Genomic DNA, 17,833 nt, shown 5'->3' on the forward strand with positions numbered 1-17,833 from the left:
GCTGCATCGACGCCAATCAGAGCTTCAGAGCTAAAGCGGGGCTAAATATTAGCTGTCCCTAAAGAACCCGCGTATCTAACAGTAGTTCCGCATTACATTAATTATTTTGCAGGCAAGTTTTTTTTTTTTTTTTTTCATACCGTGTATTCTCCGTTTAAATTCATGCACCGAACCGTGACCCCCGTACCGATTCGGTTCGAAACGAATACATGTACCGTTCCACCCCTAGTTCAAATAAAGAATCAAAAGCAAGTAGTCATATGGTTTTATTTAACAAAACTGTTAAAATACATAATGTATTGTAAACAATAGAGCTAATGTCCTTTAGGCATTATTGCAAATGACTGCATAGGGTGTCAACGGCCTGATTATTGTTTTACAGTTTATTGCGAGATCTATTCCTTGTTTAACACTGACTAAACAACATTTCATTGTAATTGCATTCAGGAACACCTTTACTGTGTGTTGATCAGACACACCACATGATTGTGCTCTGACTGATTTCACTGGGACTATTTTTAGTGTGGACCTATTTTTATTACATATTTTTTGTAAACCAATTAGTAAATGCATATCTATGGAAGCCCGTTACCACCACAAAATTTTTTTTTTTAAATTTATTGCGACTTCTCACAAATCAGAATTTTTTCACAGAGTTGTAAGATACATGCAATTGCGAGCAATAAAGTCATAGCGAAATATATACTTGCAAATTTGAGAAATGAAATCACAATTCTGACTTTTTTCCTCAGAATTCAGAATAAACTCACAATTCTAAGTTATAAAGTCAAAATTGCGTGATATAAACTCACAATTGCCAGGTATAAAGTCAAAATTTAGAGATAAAAACTTGTAATTCTGACTTTTTTCACATTATTGTGAGATATAAACTCACAACTGCAAGTTATAAAGTTGTAATTTCAAGATATAAACTTGTAATTCTGTGAAATTACATCAGAATTGTGATATAAACTCACAATTGTGAGTTATAAAGTCATAATTTTAAGATATAAACTTGCAATTCTGAGAAATTACGTCAGAATTGTGATATAAACTCGCAATTGCGAGTTATAAAGTCAAAATTTAGAAATATTAACTTGTAATTCTGACTTTTTGTTCACAGAATTGTGATATAAACTCACAATTGTGAGTTATAAAGTCATAATTTTAAGATATAAACTTGCAATTCTGAGAAATTACGTCAGAATTGTGATATAAAATCGCAATTCTGACTTTTTTCCTCAGAATTTAGAATAAACTTGCAATTGCAAGTTATAAATTCTGAATTTAGAGATATAAACTTATAATTCTGACTTTTTCACATTATTGTGAGATATAAACTCACAATTGCAAGTTACAAAGTTGTAATTTCAAGATATAAACTTGTTATTCTGTGAAATTACATCAGAATTGTGATATAAACTTGCAACTGTGAGTTATAAAGTCAGAATTTAGAGATATAAACCTGTAATTCAGATTTTTTCACAGAACTGTGATATAAACTCACAATTGCCAGTTATAAAGTCAAAATTTAGAAATATTAACTTTTAATTCTGACTTTTTTCACAGAATTGTGATATAAACTCACAATTGTGAGTTAAAAAATCGTAACTACAAGATATAAACTTATATATGCCAGAAATCATTAGGATATTAAGTGAAGATATGTTCCATGAAGATATTTTGTAAATTTCATACTGTAAATTTATCAAAACTTAATTTTTGATTAGTGATATGCATTGCTAAGAACTTCATTTGGACAACTTTAAAGGTGATTTTCTCAATATTTTGATTTTTTGCACCCTCAGATTTCAGATTTTCCAGATCTCCATCAAATATTGTCCTATCCTAACAAACCATACATCAATGAAAGCTTATTTATTCAGTTTTCATATTTTTTTTTTTTGTGGTCCAGGGTCACATATTATTATAAATGTCTTTACTGTCACTTCTGATCAATTTAATGCATCCTTACTTAATAAAAGTATTAATTTCTTTAAAAAAAAAAATCAAATAAATAAATCACTCAGGTTGTAAATATTCATTTATTGTTTAAAAAGTTTTGGCACACGTCATTTGTTTCTTCATTTCACTTCATTGTATTTACATGTTTGATAAATCTGTGTTTAAATATATCTGTCATTATATTGCTCTATTATATTAAAATCATCTATTTCTTGCTATAGAATCTCTACTGTACACTGAACAGACAAAACCAAGGCAATCACGGTGCGCTTCTCGCTCTCTTCATCTGTATTCAGACAGTCATTGTGCATTGGGTCAGTCCAGACATGTGTGACCTTTTCCACGGTGACCATGCAAAAGGTCAAAGGTCATCGCTCGTGTTTGGACATAGTGTCTCCTCTCTCCACCACCGCCACTCGGTTCCCATTGCACAGGTGCTCCTTCAGCATGACGTCCACGAAGAACTCGGCCACGATAGGACAGTGTTCGGATGCCACCCCGCCCCACGACCAGTTGTCAGGAATCCAGGGATTGGTCAGGCCTTCACGCACTACCCAGCAATGACCTGAAGGGGGCAGAACAAACACATGCAGATATAAGCAACAGTGCTGGCCATAAAGCTTGGAATTATTAGGAGTAGTAAAAGTCTCTTATTTTTTTATTTTTTTTACCAAGGCTTTATTTATTAGATCAAAAGTATGTTAATATTGTGAAATATTTTTACTATTCAAAATAACTGTTTTCTATTGTAATTTACTTTAATATGCAATCTATTTCTGTGATGCAATGCTGAATTTTCAGCATCATTACTCCAGTCTTTAGAGTCACATGATCCTTCAGAAATCATTCTAATATGCTGATTTTCTGCTCAATAATCGTTTCTTACTATCCATGTTGAAAACAGTTGTGCTGCTTCATACTTTATTTCAGGATCTTTGATGAAATAAATATTTATTAAAAATAGAAATCTTTTGTAACATTAAAAATGCCTTAACTGTCATTTTTGATCACATTAAGCACCCTTATTATTATTAGCAGTAGTATTAAATGTCTTAATGACAACTTAACTTCAAACTTTTAAGTGATAGTGTATTAGTTTCCACAAATATATGAAGCAGCACAACTGTTTTTAACACTGATAATAATAATAATAATAATAATAATAAATGTTTCTTGAGCAGCCAATCAGAACATTAGAATCATTTATGAAGGATCATGTGACACTTGAAGACTGGAGTAATGATGCTGAAAATTTTGCTTTGATCACAAGAATAAATTACATGTTAGAATAAAGCTGCAAGCAGCGATTACCAGTTCAAGTGCTTTAAGGCGTTTAAGCTCATATGAAAAAAGACATTTAGCAAGCCTAATTCATCCACCTAAAGCAATGATTAAAAAAGGCATTTTTGGCAAATCCAGGTATTAATCACAGAAATATTATGTTCTGTAACATTTATGACTGTTATAACGCCAGCTGTGGTCTGTTCATCTTAAATCTTTGCATGCTTGTTTAGGATCTGTTGCATGTGCTCAGCAGGTTTCGTGAAGTTTTGAGCTTTCATTTAGGCTTTATAAGATTTGGGTTAAATCTGAACAGGCCCCTTTTCTAAACGACCCGTTACAGCTTCCCAAGGGATACATTTCAACATTTTTATCTCTAGGTATTATTGACCTAGAGAGTCCAGAGAGTTGTACTGCAGTGTTTTTTTTTTTTACAGATTGAGCAGAAACGCTGAAACTAGTTTGCAAAAGTAGGTTTTTCACATCATCTCAATCATTTAACACACAATTTGACTGACAGCATTGGTTCTAGAGGCAAAGTTGTCCAGAATGAGAAGCTCTATCGTTTGATACAAATATTATGCGTATGTGCAAAAAAACACGCAACGTTCAGTCATTGACACTCTTGAATAATGCATTATTGCCCCCCAGTGGCTGATTTCCTTCAAATTTCTCTCCGATTTTTGAGGCTGTGAGTCAAACAGGCCCAACGAGTTTTATTCCGATTGGCCTCTGTTAACCATGTCTAATAGGTGCTCAAACTTTGTCGGCCTATGGCAGCCATGTTCCTTGAGATGCTCAAATGTCCTTGTAGACACTTGTGGCACTTCGGACCAAGACCGTGCACAGTGATTTTCATGTTGATAGGACAACTGGTTGTGTAGATATAGCCATTTTTTATGTTTTTTTCCTCTTATAGCACCACCAATTAGCCAAGCTCCAAGATTTTTTTCCTGTGACCTCAGATTAATGTTCATATCTATCTGCAAATTCCTGATTTTGGTTAATAGCAACCTGTATAACATGTTCATCTATTTGTACATTTCTAATTATAGTTAATAGCACCTATAAATTATGCTCACAGTACATTCATTTGTAAACATTATCCATAGTCTCCCCCTGCACATATCTCCTATAAGTGCACTTATAACTTATACCTTAAAATAATATCCTGCACTTGCTGCTTATTGCACTCCTGATTAGACCTAAACTGCATTTCGTTGCCTTGTACTTGTACATGTGTAATGACAATAAAGTTGAATCTAATCTAATCTAATCAAGCTCTTACAAAATTATTCTGAGTTTGGAGAAGATATCTCATTCCCTTCAGAAGTTATAGGCATTTTACTAAAAGTGGCCCTGCCCCTTTAAAAAGTTTTGGCGTCCCTTTGCGACGGTGAGTCAAAAGTTCAACTTTTTTTTTGATAATTATGGATATTCACTCTCCAGAGAATCTTTCTGCACTGCTGGTTCTGATCGGGCGAAAAAAACTAGGACTACTTCGCAAAAGTAGGATTTTCAAAAAATCCTTAATACAATAAGACACTTGAGCCTGCGACTGACAGTTTAGGAGTTATGAGTGATTTCGTACTTTTGATCGCTGTAGCGCCCCCGTTGGGCCGATTGGGGTGTGCATTGGTGACGTTGTTGGTGGTGTGAGTACTACCATCCCTCCAAGTTTCAAGTCTCTACGACTTACGGTTTGGTCTTCACGATCAGTTTTACGTGAAATTTGCTGATCCTTGGCCATTCTAACAATTACAACAGGGTTTCAGTGCTACAAGCTTGAACCCAGGGCCGGAGTGGGACTCCTTTTCAGCCCTGGAGTTTCAAGCCTTAGACCGGCCCACTTTAGTTCACGACTGACTATATTAAAATGACGTCATTTCCAATTCAGTGCAAATACAGTAGCCTAAGTGTTGCTTCACAGTGAAGATTTATTTGAACAGTTAACACAATATAATGTTTAACAGTATCAGTATCTATTTTCTGTTAGAATTAATGCTCATAAATATCCAAACCTTGAAATGAAAAAATATCAAATAAATACAAATGTATATTAAGCTATATGTATAAAATAAAGATTAAAAGAAAATGTATTAAACTTTCTAATGACACTATCATGTCTTTTTCAAGTAAACCGCTGCTTTATAAGTTCAAATATTTTTCATAAATGAGAACATTAAAGGGTAAATGTCTAACACTATTCTTTTAAACATCACAATGTCCTTTTCTGCAATATCTGAATATATATTCTGTGCAAAATTGTTCAGTCCTTAAACACAAATAAAGAATAGAACAAGTATTGCACTGTCCTACCTGCCCATTCTAGTGTGTTGGGCTCATGACTGGTGCTTGTTAATGTTACGGGGCCTGGCTCTTCACTCTTAGCAGCAAACTGGACTAGAGGCTGCTGCTGCTGAAGAGCAACAGTACAAGAAAAGGTTTGATACATAAACATGAACGGTGATTTGCAGACATCGTTGTTTTGCACTGCTCCTAACTAGCTTGACGTTAACCAGGGGCGGACTGAGACAAAATTTCAGGCCGGGAAATCTCACACTTATCCAGGCCATCCCACACCAAAATTTGAAACCCTGGACAACAATATTTTTCATCATCACATAAAGAAAAGTTGAAATCAACTGGGTAAAATAATTAAATGCTATCTCTTGAACTTCCAATTTGCCTTTTAATCTCTTTTAATCTCTCTGTCTCTCATGTGTGTTTACTTTTTAAACAAATTTTCTTGTATCTTGTGTCGCTTTTTTCATAAACACATCTCGACCTTTACAACCACCTATACAGTGCAGATCTAAGGTTGGTCTTTTTTAAAGAAGACAATCAGCAGATTATTGCAGAAATACTGAGACCTTTTTAAAGACATGTTTTTGTCAAGATTGTAAAAAGTTGTGATTTTGTAAAATGACACTTGACATTGCTGCTAAGGGGGAGGAGACAGCCACCAGGATGGTTCTTGAGCTTCTAAGCTTTCAAAATTATATATAATTTATGATTAGTACTAAAACATTTGATAGAAAAAAGGGCAACAGAAAAAAGAGGGCCACTACATTAGGACCATGTGTTATTGTCGTAATGTTAAAATTAAAACAACAAAAATTAGCTACATCTTGAATATATCTTTATTAAAAAATCTTAAAACTAAACATGTTTTGCATTATCATGGGTCATGTTTGGCCCTAAGGAAAATTAACCATGATATTATTGAACCTATGGTAAACATAGTAACCATGCTTTTTTTGGGGTTTTTTTTAGGATTGATTCCCATTAGTATAATCATAATTTTATACCATGGTGAAAGTATAGTGTAGCAAAACCATTGTATATTGTATAATTATTGTATACCTATAGTAAACATGTTTTGTAAAACCACAGTTAATTTTTATAAGGGTAGCTCCCTAAACCTGTTTTAAAACGATATTTTTTATAGATTAACATTTGTTAGCAGTTCAATACTTAAGTAAACAAAGACAAAACTACAATAGTCTGTTTACAGATGTAACAGACCTGCGCTTTAGGTCCTAAACAGGACAGATTTGTCTCTCTGCTCCACCTGGGCACTTCTACTTCAGTCTCGCGTCGTTTTGGCGGACGGCGGACGCGCGGATGCGCGGAGCGCACGCGAGACGAAACGCGTGCCAGTCAAGACTAACCGATTTATGATTTACTAGAGTTTTATTATTGAATGGCTAATTCTGAAATAACCACTTTAGTACATTAGGCCGGCAACAAAAACAACAACAACAATATTAAATAATAATAATAAAAATTGGAGGGTAGCGGGCCAAAAATTCTCCCGATGGACAGTCAGCCCCTGGCGACTGCTGTGAGTGCAGGCAGCTAGGGACACCGGCCCTCGCGGCCAAAAAAACGGACCGGCCCACCGGGAATTCTCCCGGTCCTCCCGATTAGCCAATCCGGGCCTGCTTGAACCCCTAAATATATGACAACAATTTTAAATTGTAATAATATTTCAAAATTTTACTGTATTATTGATTAAGTAAATAAAGTCTTGGTGAGCACACAAGTCTTCTTTCAAAAATATCACAACAATCTTAATGTTCCCAGGTGTTTCTACACAATTAGTGTATTAAATTCTAAACCACCCACCTGTGTAGATCTTTTTGAGGGAGCGACTGGTCCAGATGTTGTCCAGACAGCGGGAGCCCTGCGGTGTTCGGGTGCTGATGTTCGTAAAGACGGATGGCGCGAGGAGGGTGGATAGTTTTTCCTTCCTCAGGCACTCCATCTCAGGGCTGTCGGGACCCATGCCAAAGTGTCCCAGCACCAGCAGCTCTCTCTCACCTGCATCAGCAACACCAACACATAAATCATGAGGGGTGTTGTATTCATTTCCGGTGTTACTTAATTTCCGTCCCTGCACTAGAACACACAGTATCAGTCAATATACAACACAAACATGACCATAAAGAGCACGCTTGCACCTGATAGCAGCATGCAGCTTGCTGACACAGAACAGATAAGAGTGAGTCCTGCATTGATGATGCACGAAGTGTCATGTTGGAACAGACCTTTGAGAGTTTCCTGGATACCAGCACTCAGTCGCTGAGCCTTGAGCTCATCACACATGCTTTTTCTCTTCTGCTCTGGAGGCGACGCCGTTGCCGTCAGGTGCAAATTGACCAGCGTGAGCTCAGACGATCCAATCTGGTTATAGAGAGGAATGAGTGAGATTTGTCATTTGAATGATCAATTATGAATTGAATTATCAAGATAATGTATGTAAACACATTATCAGTTAAACAATTAGCTGAGATAAGAGACAGTATATTTAATTACACGTATGATGAAATGCTTTTCATAGAAGTCTCTTTTGCTCACCAAGGCTGCATTCATTTAATTAAAAATAAAGTAAAATTTTGTATTATTATTAAAAATGAAAATGGCTGTTTTTATGTGAATATTTTTTACAAAATATTCCAGTCAAAGCTGAATTTTCAGCATCTTCAGTGTCACATGATCCTTCAGAAATCATTCTAATATGCTGATTTATTACAGTTGATGTCAAAAGTTTAGAATCTGCAAAATGTTGATTATTTTACCAAAATAAGGGATCATACAAAATGCATGAATATCTGAATACAATATTTCACATAAAAGATGTTTACATACAGTCCACAAGAGAAAATAATAGCTGAATTTGTAAAAATGATTCCCTTGTTTGTCCTGAACAGTTAAACTGCTGTTCTTCAGAAAAATCCTTCAGGTCCCACAATTTTTTTGGTTTTCCAGCCTTTTGTGTATTTGAACCCTTTCCAACAATGACTGTTTGATTTTGAGATCCATCTTTTCACACTGAGGACAACTGAGGGACTCATATGCAACTATTACAGAGGTTTAAACGCTCACTGATGCTTCAGAAGAAAAAAAACATGCTTTAAGAGCCGGGGGTTGAAAACTTTTGAACAGAATGAGGATGTGTAAATTTTTCTTATTTTGCCTAAATATCATATTTGTTCCATTTAGTAATGCCCTTAAGAAAATACAGAAGACAAAATAAGTTCAATTAACCCTGATTAAGCCCTTCTGGAGCATCAGTGAGCGTTTGCAACTTCTGTAATAGTTGTCCTCAGTGTAAAAAGAGGGATCTTAAAATCATATAGTCATTGTTGGAAAGGGTTCAAATACACAAAAATGCTGGAGAAACCAAAGAATTTGTGGGAACTAAAGGATTTTTCTGAAGAACAACGAGCAGTTTAACTGTTCAGGACAAACAAGGGACTCACGAACAACCATCACTAAACAAAAAACAGCTGTGGAACATTCAGGTAACAACACAGTATAAAGAATTAAGAAATATCTTATTCAGGTACTAAATAAAAGAATGAACACACATTTTGCATGATCCCTCTTATTTTGGTAATATAATTAACATTTTGCAGATTCTGCATGGGGGATGTAAACTTTTGACCTCAACTGTATTATTATCAATATTAAAAACATTCCTTATTTTTGTGGCAACATTTTTTCATTCTTTATGAATAGAAAGTTCAAGTTCACTGTCTGTTTTTATCAGTTTAATGAATCCTTGATACATAAAATGACCAATTCCTTTAAATAAATGACTCCAAATGTTTCAACAGTAGTGTTTGGGTAACTTAAACAGCTCAAATAAACCATCTGAGGGTTACCATGAAACAAATCGCTTGGCATCAATACCACATAAAGAGCTGTATTGCAGGTTTACTTACATAAAAATGTCCCAGGTACGGCTGAGGGTGAGGATGTTTCCCATTCCCATTAGTGGCAGAATTTTCCAAGACAGTGGCATCCTTCATTTCGATCCCAGAAGAGCAGTCCCACAGGAAACCAGAGTACTCAGCAACCTACAGAATTACAATACAGTCTCAATAGTGACCAGAATCTGACAAATAACATTTATAACCCAACAACCATCCTACTATACAACAGAAATAGCACATTAGAGCACCATATAAGGATCCTGGACAACTTTTGCACATTTAGTTGTGTCCATGCAGGGTCAGAAAGCTCTCAGATTTAATTAAAAATATCTGAATTTGTGTTGTGAAGATGAACGAAGGTCTTACAGGTTTGGAACGACATGAGGGTGAGTAATTAATGACAGAATTTTCATTTTTGGGTGAACTATCCCTTTAAAGTCAGGATGGATTCTGATTGGCTATCAATATTTTCATGGAACAAATCAGTTTAAAAGTGATCCCTATCATCTGTGTCATTATTGTTCAGTTGTGGTGTTAACTCAGAATGATTTTTTTTTTATCTTTATTGTTATAATTATCATTCTTGGTTTGAACAAGCCTCCCCTGAGAACACAAGTATGAAAAAGTACATTCAAGACATTATCTTGTATTCTTGAAGACATTAAATATTTCCTGGGTTCTAGGGAATAAAAAAAAAGATACAGGTTTGAAGAAAGAATTTTAATCAATCAAGTACAGTGTCATTATATAAAAACTATTATTACTATTTTTTTATGAAAGTTATTTTTATATATAAAACTTATAACATTTTAATTAGTTAAAATAAAGCTGAAATAAAAAATATAAAGATTAGATAAAAAACAGATAGATATCAAAACATTGTAATAAAGCTATTAATTTTTTTTTGCATTAGCAATTCGTTTTTTTACACTGAAATTAATACAACTAAAATAAAGATCATTTAAGAGATAAAAGAAAATCTAATTAAAAATGACAAATGCACATAACAAAATTACCAAAACTACAATTAAAATAACAAAAAATGTACAAATAAAAGTGAATTCTAAATATTAATAAGTACTATAATAGTGAATAACCATACTAAAATAGTTATAAGAGATTATATTTACTTTAAGTTTGGGCTCAGTAAGATTTTAAAATATTTTCTAAAGAAGTGTCTTATGCTCTCCAAGGCTACATTTATTTAATGTAAATTCAGAAAGAAAAAAAAATCAGTAAAAAAAACAGTAATATTGTGAAGTAATATTACAATTTAAATGTTTAAAATTAAAATGAGAACTGAAAATATCAAAAATAAAAGCTAAAATATTAAATAAAAAAAATATAATATATAAAATAATTTACTCATCCCGATGTCATCCTAGATGTTCATGTCTTTTTTCCCTTATTTAATTATTTCCGTATTTATCATTAAGAATTAAATTCTTTAAATTGAATTTATTTTTAAATTTTCAGTTCTCATTTTAATTGTAGTTCTAGTAATTGTGTTATGTGCATTTGTCATTTTTATTTGTTGTTACGTTTAGCTTTTGAATCTTTATTTTAGCTCTATTCATTTTTTTTTTTACATTTCAGCTTAATTTTAACTAACTAAAACAAGTTGCTTTAGTTTTATATATAAATATTTTTATATATAAATTATATAAATATATATAATTTTCATATAAAAATTATACCACTGTACTTGATTCATTCAATTCTAAAAAATTCTTTCTTCATTTTCCTTCAAACCTGTATATTTTTTTATTCCCTAGAACCCAGGAAAATCCTGGAATGTTTTCCTCAAAAAATTTATTTTCGAAGAAGAAAGACATGAACATCTTGGATGACACAGGGTGAATAAATTAAGCAAACTTCTCCTTTAATAAACAGTATAGTTGTAAATTACAACAAATACAATAACTTTTGCTCCAATACCCTTCAAAACAGTGTCCGCCAGACAAGACAAGTGAAGTGTTTCCCGTCAGCACAACAAGACACGGATCCCGCAGATTTGCATAGATAGTGAGTGTATGAATTGTGAATTGTTCATGTGACTGTGCGTGTTTAGCTAAAGGCCAGAGGATCCTCGTGTGTCAGTTTGGTTTTTACATGTCTTTGTGTCTGATGTCCCATCTATATGCACAGAGAAAGCGCAGATAAGAGATCAGGGGAAAAGTACACATCGCTCGCGTGCATCACAACACATCTCTATTGAGAGTGTCAACGGGTGCGGGTTTAACAGAGTTTGTATTGAAAATGAATGGTGATGGTGCTCATTGAGGTGGAAATGAGAAGCAGGATTCGGTCAACACAAACAAAAAACAGGAACTGGAATTATTAGAAGACTTACAGACACTTTCTTTCTCTGAAAGCACATTGAGGTAATCAGATATCACACATAACTCAACTAGAGGAAAATATCCGGAATAATACATCCCAGAGCACTTTGATTTATAATATTTACAGTAATGCTTTGTGATGAAGAGCAGATTTTATATTCTCCTGCGAAATGTCTTGCATTTATCCTACATGAAGTAGTTTCAGTGGAGTTTATATCTGCCACATGTTTCCTGTGTGGGTAAACAGCACTATCCAGAGAACATCTTGAGTTTGGCCAGACACATCCAGAGATGCTCGAGATCTATTGTGTTATGACTTTATTTGTGACCCTGGAGCACAAAACCAGTCTCAAGTATCACGGGTATATTTGTAGCAATAGCCAAAAATACACTGTATGGATCAAAATGATCGATTTTTCTTTTATGGCAAAAATCTTTAGGATATTAAGTAAAGATCATGTTCCATGAAGATATTTTATATATTTCATATCATAAATATATCAAAACTTAATTTTTGATTAGTGATATGCATTGCTAAGAACTTCATTTGGACAACTTTAAAGGTGATTTTTCTCAATATTTAGATTTTTTTGCACCCTCAGATTTCAGATTTTCAAAAAGTTGTATCTCAGCCAATATATAACATATTGTCCTATCCTAACAAACCATACATCAATGTTCTGAAAATTGTTTTTATATATAAAACTATTACAACCGGTTTTAATAAGTAAAAAAAAAAGCTGAATTAAAAAAAAAAATGTCCAAATTTTTAGACTTAAATTAATTAAAACGAAAATAAAGACAAATGCATATAAATGCACAAATTACTAAAAAAAACTGGAAAATGTAAAAATATAAGTGAATAAATAAAAATAATATATATTAATAAGCACTATAATATATATATATATATATATTATAGTGCTTATTAATATATATTATTTTATGAAATATATATATTCTATGAAAAAAAAAACAAATGCATTTCTAATTTTTGCAATTAGTTTTTTTAAACACTACAATTACTAAACCTAAAATAAAGACAAAAATTTTTAAAGGATAACTATTGCCAAAATGCAACCTGGGCTGTTTTTTTTTTTTTTACTGTAAACAGGACAAACTTATATCTAAGAGCATAATTACGACAAACGAGCCGTTTTTGAGATTGACCGTGATTTCGTTTTGTGGTCAATGGCCGGTGAATGGGAGTACTAGGGGCATAACTTTGAGCGCATCAATCGATATTTTTACAACACTAAGAAGGCTCGACACACCATGAAACTTTGCTCGAAGTATCGCCTGGGTCTCTACACATGAACTCGAGCATTGAGAACATTGTTTGTGTACACCGAGTTTACTAAAAAGAAAGGTTTTGAACATCTCACTTTCACTGTTTGAGTTTCCGCTCGCGGCCGTCTTGCCAGTCAAGAGGTGTCGATCTCCGAATGCGAGTGAATGGACTCCATAGGACGAAATATTAGGCTTATATGAGGCTCTTTTTACAACTAGAAGGTTAATATTGTTTTTCACTTGCGACAAAACAACGAATTAGCCGTGCATTTATATGGAAATATGCTTTAGGAGCTATCCATCTTTACTCTCCGCACATTCGGAGATCGACGTTCTATCCTAACTTTGTCCCTAAAAGGCAAGTGTAGCTTAAACCCTGTATTTTATTAACTTTCAGTGTGCTGTAGCAGCAGATATTTGCTAGTTAAACATTAAGTTTGTATATATACTGTATGTGTGTGTATACTGTGTATATATGTGTTAGAGGGAACTAAGCTTACGTTACTGGACTGTCCGGTGGGTTTCTCTGAAACGGCACATTTCCACAGGCCTCTGGCACTCTTCCACTTGCGTACGCTGCAGAGAGTGGGCTGATTCAGCTCTGCACAAAACTGACACAAACAAACACAAAGTACAGCTGATTAGCAGTAAAAAAAATTATAATGAAAAAAAAAATGAGGATGAGAGTTACACTTCCTTATGGGGACTCCCCTTGTAAGCAGTAATAAAAAAAGGTCAATAAATGCGGTCTGATTTTGCATTATTTTTTTCATGATCCAACATATCTGCAAAACGTCCTGAAATTGAAGTCTTTGTTATTTGCATATGCATTTTTCTTGGGTCAAAGGAGAAAAGCCAAATAAAATATGAAATATTATCACACAAAAATCTTACATTTGATTTTCTTAGAAGATTTAACACAGTATAACTGTAATTCAGTGCTTCCTATAGGCCTCAATGACACCCCTAATACAAATAAATAAGAAACATTGGTTTCTGCTAATCTTAAAGGAATAGTTCACCCAAAAATGCAAATTTTGTCATTAATTACTCCTCATCCTCATGTCGTTCCAAAGCTGTAAGGCCTTCATCTTCACGCACATGGACTATAGTAACGATGCAGGTCAGAAAGCTCTCAGATTTGATCAAAAATATCTGAATTTTTTGTTCTAAAGAACCTGAGGGTGAATAATTAATGACAGAATTTTCATTCTTGTGTGAACGATCCCTTTAAGGTGCCTTTACATAGCCAAGTTAAGGTTGCTTTGTGACTCCTCAAAGTTCAGTGTAAAGATGCAAAGCCAGGCTAAATTATGGCTGTTCAGCCACACCTCAAATCCTATTATTAAAGTGTATAGTTATTAGTGGTGGGCATAGATTAATTTTTTTTAATCTAGATTAATCTCACTGTAATCTTGGAATTAATCTAGATTAATCTAGATTAAAATGGCTAATTTGAATTCTGCCGAAGGCATTCAGAATATGTGTGCTACCCAAATAATGACTAAAAGTAAGTCTTTGAGAAGGGGTTTCTCAAGCCAGGTGGCGCATTAGACCAGGGGCTCATCTCCTTGTTTCCAAAATGCATCACAAACTGCTTGACAATTGCATTTACAACACAATTAACTATACAAACTTGTGTAACCAACTATTCCTACACTGCATGTACTTCTGCGTAAAAGGCTGCGCGACGTGCGCGTTGCAGTTCAATACACAGACGCGCACGGGCATGGATATCTGCGTGCATAGTCTTCGGTTAAACTGCGTTGCTTTTAGAAGCGTCAATTCAGTTGTTGCATACAGTTTAATGTCTTTATTTCAGGATTATCAAAGTACATTATAACTCATTATAACCCAACCCAACTTTGAGAATAGATTAACGGCGATATTTTTTTTTATCGCCCGATAAGAGTCTCACGTTAACGCCGATAACGGCCCACCACTAATAGTTATAATTGCTTTGTAAATGCATTCATGCCACATTTGAGCAGCATTAAATAGTCTGTGCCACCTTTGCAATGTAAATTTGCCATTATAGAGTGCAACTGTCAGGCTTTAGAATGAATTCTCCATTAATTTTCTCCAAACGGGAATTAATTTGTTGATAAATTTGAAACAGACCTGCTGTGAGCTACAAGGTTGTTATTTGATAGTATATAGATTTAGTGTTTTTAGGACTGCCCCCTAATAGTCAACAAGTAGAGGCTCAGTTGACCAAATTTTTATTAGTGGCTTAGTCGCAGAAAAAAAATCCGCAGAATGTGGCGAAGTCACGCAGTCTGTGACGGACCAATCGTTATTGGCTGGTCTATGTGGTAATATACAGTAGTCAACATTTGAAGTGGATCAAAAAAGTTAATCAAAGTTGTCCTAAGACAAGAATGGGTATTCGTTTTTGTTTTAGGACAAATTTGATGAATAATTTGTCCTAAAACAAAAACGAATACCCATACTTTTTTGATCCACTTCAAATGTTGACTACTGTATATTACCACATAGACCAGCCAATAACGATTGGTCCGTCACAGACTGCGTGACTTCGCCACATTCTGCGGATTTTTTTTCTGCGACTAAGCCACTAATAAAAATTTGGTCGACTGAGCCTCTACTTGTTGACTCAAATATGGCTTTGTAGTAGAAACTTTACATGGCTGCTCAATCTAATGTTAACCTAGAAAAATGTGAGCTAAGTGTCTTTTGGAAGTGTGTAAGCTTACAGATGGCAGGCTCTTAAAATACTCTGTCATTTTTGGTCATACAGATAAAAGTAGTAAATCTTTTAAATCTGTAAAGACTCTACATTTATTTATGTGCACTCAGAATAACAACCCAACATTGCGCTTTTGTAAAATAATGAAAGCAAACATGATGCGCTTTCTGCCGTCACGGTCTCTGTGAACTTGAGCGTGAAACTTGGAAACTCTGTGTATACTTCCCATACAGACATGAAAAATATATCTATAGAGAGTGAAATGTTCACTTTCAAATGAACCAATTCAAATATTCTCCAATTATGTATTCCGTATGAAACATGCATAAAGGCGCATTACTGCGAAGATGACGAGCCAGTGTCACCGACTTCATCTCTTAAACCTAAAACAAAGAAAGCACTGGTTTATGAAATTATTAAAACGTTAATGCAGTCTCCTAGCTGTTTTTCCCTGACAGATTCATAATTATTATATCTGCCGGTGCACTGTGGCAAGCTTTTTTGCGTGCACTTGAGTGCTTATGTAGGCAACTAAAGGCTCATTATTATGATGTACAGTGGTGTGAAAAAGTGTTGGCCCCCCTTCCTGATTTTTTATTTTTTTGCATGTTTGTCACACTTTAATGTTTCAGATCATCAAACTAATTTAAATATTAATCAAAGATAACACAAGTAAACACAACATGCAGTTTTTAAATGAAGGTTTTTATTATAAAGGGAAAACAAAATCTAAAACCCTCCAAAGTGGCTGAATTACAACAATTCTGCCAAAATAAGTGGGCCAAATTTCCTGCACAGCGCTGTAACAGACTCACTGTAAGTTATAGCAAACGCTTGATTGCAGTTGTTGCTGCTAAGGGTGGCCCAACCAGTCATTAAGTTTAGGGGACAAACACTTTTTCACACAGGGCCATGTGGGTTTAGATTTTGTTTTCCCTTTATAATAAAAAACTTCATTCAAAAACTGCATGTTGTGTTTACCTGTGTTATCTTTGATTAATATTTAAGTTAGTTTGATGATCTGAAACATTAAAGTGTGACAAACTTGCAAAAATAAAAATAAAAATCAGGAAGGGGGCCAACACATTTTCACACCACTGTATATGGTTTATTAACAAACATGCAACTAAAAGTTGGCTAATACTTAAAATTAACGACTACTAGTTAACCAGAAAAATCTTTAGTCGAGGATACCTGGAGGATAATGCATAACTCAGGTCTTTAGCGACCTGGGACGTCATTTACTACCCTCTCCCTCCTTCATTTTTTTTAAGTTTGGCATCAGCTTTCTTAGTATTCCTCAATCTATTCATTATGAACAGTGAAACAAGAAAAAAATAATAAAATATTTTTAAAAATGTCTATTTTATAATTATTTTTTTGTAAAAAGTGTATAGTGTCGCTAGACCCGAGGTGTGTAATAGTGTAAGTATATTTTACACTATCATTTGATGGTTGATGTGGTGAATAAGCTGCCAGTGATCAAAATAATTATTTTGAAGTCATTGAAAAAACAATAGTTTTGCTAATATGGTTGAGATCGCAAATATGAGCCAGATGCTTAATGTACTGTGGAAGTGCGCTCTGAGGATGATGGCGATGGTACAATCATATGCTCAAATTGAACCCTTCGAGGTAACAAAATATGCTCTTTTATTCTTCTGTAATGGTTCTTAAAATATCAAGAGAGTTTTTTACTATTGCAGCAGTCAGAGATCCATCCGTGCTTGATATATATGTCCAGTTGCTAAAGACCCGATTGGCAAAACAGTCATGCACTTAAGGGTTAATCTTATTTTTAAAATAATCATGTTTAACAGCTGGATTTGTGTTTAAAAAATACAGTACAATTACCCATTAAGCATTATAGAAAATTCCACCAATCAGAGAGCTGCGACAACTAAATCAGGCCAAAGGAAACCACAGTCTCGCTATCCTGTCAAAATACTTAATACATATTTATCAAAATTTTACAATAAACCTAAAATATATTACTTCTATAATTAATACATTTAAATGTA

General features: G+C 34.1%; 1 protein-coding gene across 1 annotated transcript in view; it reads right to left on the reverse strand.

Moving 5' to 3' along the window:
- Positions 1-2,031: 2,031 nt before the first annotated feature.
- Positions 2,032-17,833, reverse strand: part of eepd1 (endonuclease/exonuclease/phosphatase family domain containing 1) — a 56,809-nt gene continuing 41,007 nt past the window's right edge. Inside the window, exons 3-7 of the mRNA XM_073822133.1 lie at positions 13,603-13,713; positions 9,480-9,614; positions 7,800-7,935; positions 7,378-7,572; positions 2,032-2,530 (exon numbers count right to left, since the gene is read on the reverse strand). Of these exons, the coding sequence (XP_073678234.1) occupies positions 2,334-2,530; positions 7,378-7,572; positions 7,800-7,935; positions 9,480-9,614; positions 13,603-13,713 (774 nt within the window). The 3' untranslated portion in view covers positions 2,032-2,333. The remainder of the gene's footprint in view (positions 2,531-7,377; positions 7,573-7,799; positions 7,936-9,479; positions 9,615-13,602; positions 13,714-17,833) is intronic.

The sequence above is a fragment of the Garra rufa genome, chromosome 17 (genome assembly GCF_049309525.1).
Source record: "Garra rufa chromosome 17, GarRuf1.0, whole genome shotgun sequence".
NCBI lineage: Eukaryota > Metazoa > Chordata > Actinopteri > Cypriniformes > Cyprinidae > Garra > Garra rufa.